This window comes from Corylus avellana, chromosome ca2 (assembly GCF_901000735.1).
Source record: "Corylus avellana chromosome ca2, CavTom2PMs-1.0".
NCBI lineage: Eukaryota > Viridiplantae > Streptophyta > Magnoliopsida > Fagales > Betulaceae > Corylus > Corylus avellana.
In genome coordinates, this window is record NC_081542.1 from 8,346,562 (window position 1) to 8,351,223 (window position 4,662).

A 4,662-nucleotide genomic window follows, 5' to 3' on the forward strand; every position below is an offset into this window, starting at 1 on the left:
TTGACCTGATGATAACCATTTCTCTTTTCACAGCTTTACTCACCTATTAGTATTCAACTTAATACTGAGTCCATTGATAACATTTTAATCCAAGCTATTACTCGTCCCTTCTGGAACTTGATTAGAAAGGCGCAACTTATTTGATCTTATACTCAACGAGCTATGTTTGATCTCAAACTCAACTTTGATATCAAATGATAGGAACATAAAGGTTTCTATCCATTGAAAATCATAAAATAAAAGGAAAAAAAAAATGATAAATGAATCGCTGAATTGCTTTTAGGGGATTGAATCTATGATTGATCACTTTGAAGGGATTAACCTCTAAATGTTGTATAGAGCAATTGATGCTTTCATTGATTGAATTGACATACGGCATCTACATTTCTTATGGAGAGAATTGCAACTTATTCTAAAAAAACAATTATTATGGAATCACATTCCTAATGAAAAGATTGCAATAATGCAATTATTACCGAATAAAGAGGAAGAGATTATTGTAATAATATGCAATTATTATGATTATAGAAATTATATTGAGATTATTTTGGGGATTTTATCAGCACAGGACTCCAACTTGTAGCTCCATCATTTTGCACCACCGCAATAGCAAGCCAAACGATCTCCTTCACGGATGGCTACCACTGCACACTGTCGGTGCACCATGTTCAATCACCACATACAATGACAACACACGAATGGATGCTTGGTAATGGAAAAAAAAAATGGGTTTAACAGGAAAAATATGGGTAGAAAGTAACCTACTTTGATACTAGATGATCTAAACTTGCAGTTTTATATCAAATAGAAATCTGAAAAAAAGAAGAAAGAAATATAAAAGGATGATTATTTTCGCTTCTTCACTTGGGGTGGGTGCTGTTGGAGGGTGGCGAATTTTAGGGAAAATGGTTTAGGCTTTTCGACAGATTAAAGCTTTTTAATTTTTTTTAAAAAAATATTTTTAAAGGATTTATGTTGATTAGAATATAATGTACATTGATCAATATTTTTTAGAAAAAAATACAAAATCAGTCCATGTGGTTGACCCGATTTACAATTTGCTCCTTGTTGTATCAAATTGTTAGTTTTTGACATACTTCAGAGGCCTCTGAATTCATTTGAATACTACAGGAAGCTAATTACAAAATCACATAGACTGATTTTGTATTTTTTTCATTCTCAATCACCTAAAAACGAGAAAAATGTTTTCCAAATATGTTTTGCATTGAAACAAATAAAACCGATTTTATAATCACAAATAAAAAAATAAAAAATAAAAAATAAAAACCCCGAATTTATTTTTCTCCAAACAAATGCCGACCCAAATGCCATATATTTAAGGCTTTAATGAATTTACAGGTTAATTAAAGAAAGAAGTAAAACCCAGAATCAGATAACTAGATAAGCCCCAAATCGAGTAAAGAAAGGCAGGCTTACCCGGCCCAAACTGAAAAGTGAAAAACCCTAACAAATTCATAGTGTTACACTATTGCTATAATATAAAACCTCTATTGAAGTCTTCTTCTCCGGATCTGAAGCCGCCCATTCTCCTCAGCCATGTCGAAGCGAGGTACCTCTCTCTCTCTCTTGATTAAGTTTTAGTGTTATTCTCTGTTTGGATGCTCAGAAAACTGTGGAAAGAAAAGTGTAGAAAAGAAATGGGATTGTCTCTCAGAATTTTGGTTCCAAAAAATTAGGCCATGTTTCGGAGCTGTATTTGGCGCTCTTCAGCAACAGTTTATTTTTTTCTTCTCAAAATTACTTTTGTCTGAAGCTAGTAGGTTTTTTTTTATTATTGTTTCCCTATTCCTAGCAACGAAATAGAGCATTTGGATTTCAGTTTGCTTGTGCCTTTTATTCTCTGTTTAGGTAATCATTTGGTTCTGGTTTCTTGCTTTCTCACTCTCTTTGGTTGCTGGAAGCGCACACAGTTTATACGTTTCGCCTCAAATTTTCCTCATGCTTTTTTACTTTCTGTTTCCCTACTTATATATATAAAAAAAATTGTTTCCCCAAATTTTGTCTGCAAAGCAACAGCGAATTAGTGGTATATTAGGAGAGACTTAAAAATTGTGGAAAGAGTCATTAGAATTAGCTGAGCGAGAGTATGAAACTCTTTTTGAGTTTTTTGAACTTTTCCCAAAGAAGAAATATGGGATATGGGTTTCATTCATTTTTTTTTCATGATTGTTTATATTTATTGATTTGCAGGACGTGGAGGAAGTGCTGGGAACAAGTTCCGAATGTCACTGGGTCTTCCAGTGGCAGCAACTGTGAATTGTGCAGACAACACTGGGGCCAAGAACCTTTACATTATCTCTGTGAAGGGGATCAAGGGTCGCCTCAACCGCCTGCCGTCAGCATGTGTTGGCGACATGGTGATGGCAACTGTCAAGAAAGGGAAGCCTGATCTCCGAAAGAAGGTCTTGCCCGCTGTTATTGTGAGGCAGCGCAAGCCGTGGCGCCGAAAGGATGGTGTTTTTATGTACTTCGAAGGTTGCTATTTTTCTGTATATGTTGATATGGGTTTATATCGTTTGTTTGGTTGTTAACAAGTCATAAGGAGTGTAGATAATAGGGCCTATTTTGCCTAACAACAGGTTAGAATGCTTTAAGCACAAACTTCTATTTTGGAAGGTTCTATATTATTGGTTTGTTCTTTGTTATAAAAATTGCACTTTATCTAAGTGTTCTATAACAGATTATTTACTTATTTTTGTTTAAAAAAAAAAAGGGATCCATAGGTAATTAGGCATTAGAAAGCACTAGGTAATTATGATGCTTTATCTCGTTCAATATCATAGTAATTGTTGTGGCATGGCAAGCATGAATATATTAGTGAAACTAATACATTTTCTTTGGGACTATGTAGAGGGCTTTTTGGAATTAACAACACACCTTAACTCAGTATTTATATTACCTACTATCTTTGCATGGTAGTTTTGTGTATCTAAACTAGTACCTATAGTTTAAATTTTATCGCATGCTTGTCATGAACATAACTTCTGGTGTATTATCTTCTTGCATCTGTTGTTAAAATTGTCTTATTTCTTTATCAGAATTTTCTTAGGAGAATCTCTTTCTGTTCCTCAAGTTTTCTGATCATGAGCTCTTTTTACGAATGCAGATAATGCTGGTGTTATCGTCAACCCCAAGGGCGAAATGAAAGGTACAGTCATCATGAAGTCAATTCTAGTTATTTTGATTTTGTACTGTCCAAGCGCAAATAATATAATAGTAGTAGTAATGATAATAGTTATTATACTTGCAACAATAATTATTATTATAACGAAAATACTAATAACAATTCAATTCTAGGATGCTTATAATAAAATTTACATGGCCTGTTGGTTAACATTACATAGCTTTGTTGGTAGCGTCTATATATATATTTTTTGGATAAGTAAAAGATTGGTGTCTATATATATATATATATATATATATATATATATACCCAAGCACCTATGGATTTAGATCGCATGCCCGCTCCATTCATCCTGTTCTTATAGGGTGAGAGAGGTACCATTATTTTAAACTGGCATATCAATGCTGCCAAGCCATTTTGAGCTGGCACATTTGGGAACAATATGGCGTATGGGAGATGTTGCTGATTTAGTACGAAGTTACTATTTGTTTCATCTTTTGTTATAATGTAATTCATTTTTTGTGGATTTTTTTTTGAATTGTCGTTGTAAGCCTCTTGTGCATGTTCTGTTCTGGTTGCAGGATCTGCTATTACTGGGCCAATTGGAAAGGAGTGTGCTGATCTATGGCCAAGGATTGCAAGTGCCGCCAATGCCATTGTTTAAATGTTTGGGTTTTTGTCATTAAACTCTTTAGAATGGTTTTTCTGAGGTTTCTGAACTCATCTGGCTTTAGGCTGTTGTAGCTTAACAGATTTAAGTTTTGCCATAGAGATTAAAGTCTTATCTTTTGACACCTGGATGGAGTTCTGTTGCCTTTCATCTCCTTGGTTTCTTTTAATTGGGAAGAATTTTCAAGTTATATTATGCCAAATAATGAAAATGACCCAAATTTCTTATAAAGCAAACTCTTACAACTCAGCATTTAAACATGTGTCCTATAAACATGTTAAAACATATAAAGGACACGCATCCTATAAATATGTTAGAATGCGTTTCCCATATGGTACGGGACAAATGTCAATTTTAGAAGTTGGGTTATAAAAGTTTACTAGAATTCAATTTGTATGAAATTTCTGTCAAATGGAAATAGCATCACTTTTATTTAAAATAATAATTATTACTACTATTTGTTGTTAGCTTGTTACATTATTATGTATGATTAAATTATTTTTTAGTTCAAAATATATATATATTGTCGGTTTTTTTTTTTTTTTTTTGTTAACTGTGGACCTAGTATTTGCTTTTGTGATGGCAATTTGTTAATGATTTTGTTTTGAAAAGCTGTAGTATCTATAAACTAGTATTTAACTTTAGTCTTCACTTCATAATTTCTCTTTCATCACAACATCATCAGCGTAGTCAATATTTTGAACATTGACAAACTAATCTTTCAATCATTAACCAAACTAAACCCGAGTATTATTGCATAGGTGAATCTTTGGCTCTTTCAATCCGCTTCTTATTTTTGTTTTGTTCACTGCTTTTCTCTCCCTGAAATTGTTTACAAAAGTAATTA

General features: G+C 33.1%; 1 protein-coding gene across 1 annotated transcript; it reads left to right on the forward strand.

The window, feature by feature from the left end:
* Positions 1 to 1,461: 1,461 nt before the first annotated feature.
* On the forward strand, positions 1,462 to 3,941 carry LOC132171032 (large ribosomal subunit protein uL14x/uL14z/uL14y). The gene is made up of 4 exons (XM_059582234.1): positions 1,462 to 1,570; positions 2,212 to 2,496; positions 3,128 to 3,169; positions 3,727 to 3,941. Exons 1-4 carry the CDS (start codon positions 1,558 to 1,560, stop codon positions 3,807 to 3,809), a joined length of 423 nt encoding a protein of 140 aa, XP_059438217.1. The 5' UTR covers positions 1,462 to 1,557; the 3' UTR covers positions 3,810 to 3,941.
* The last annotated feature ends 721 nt before the right edge of the window (positions 3,942 to 4,662 follow it).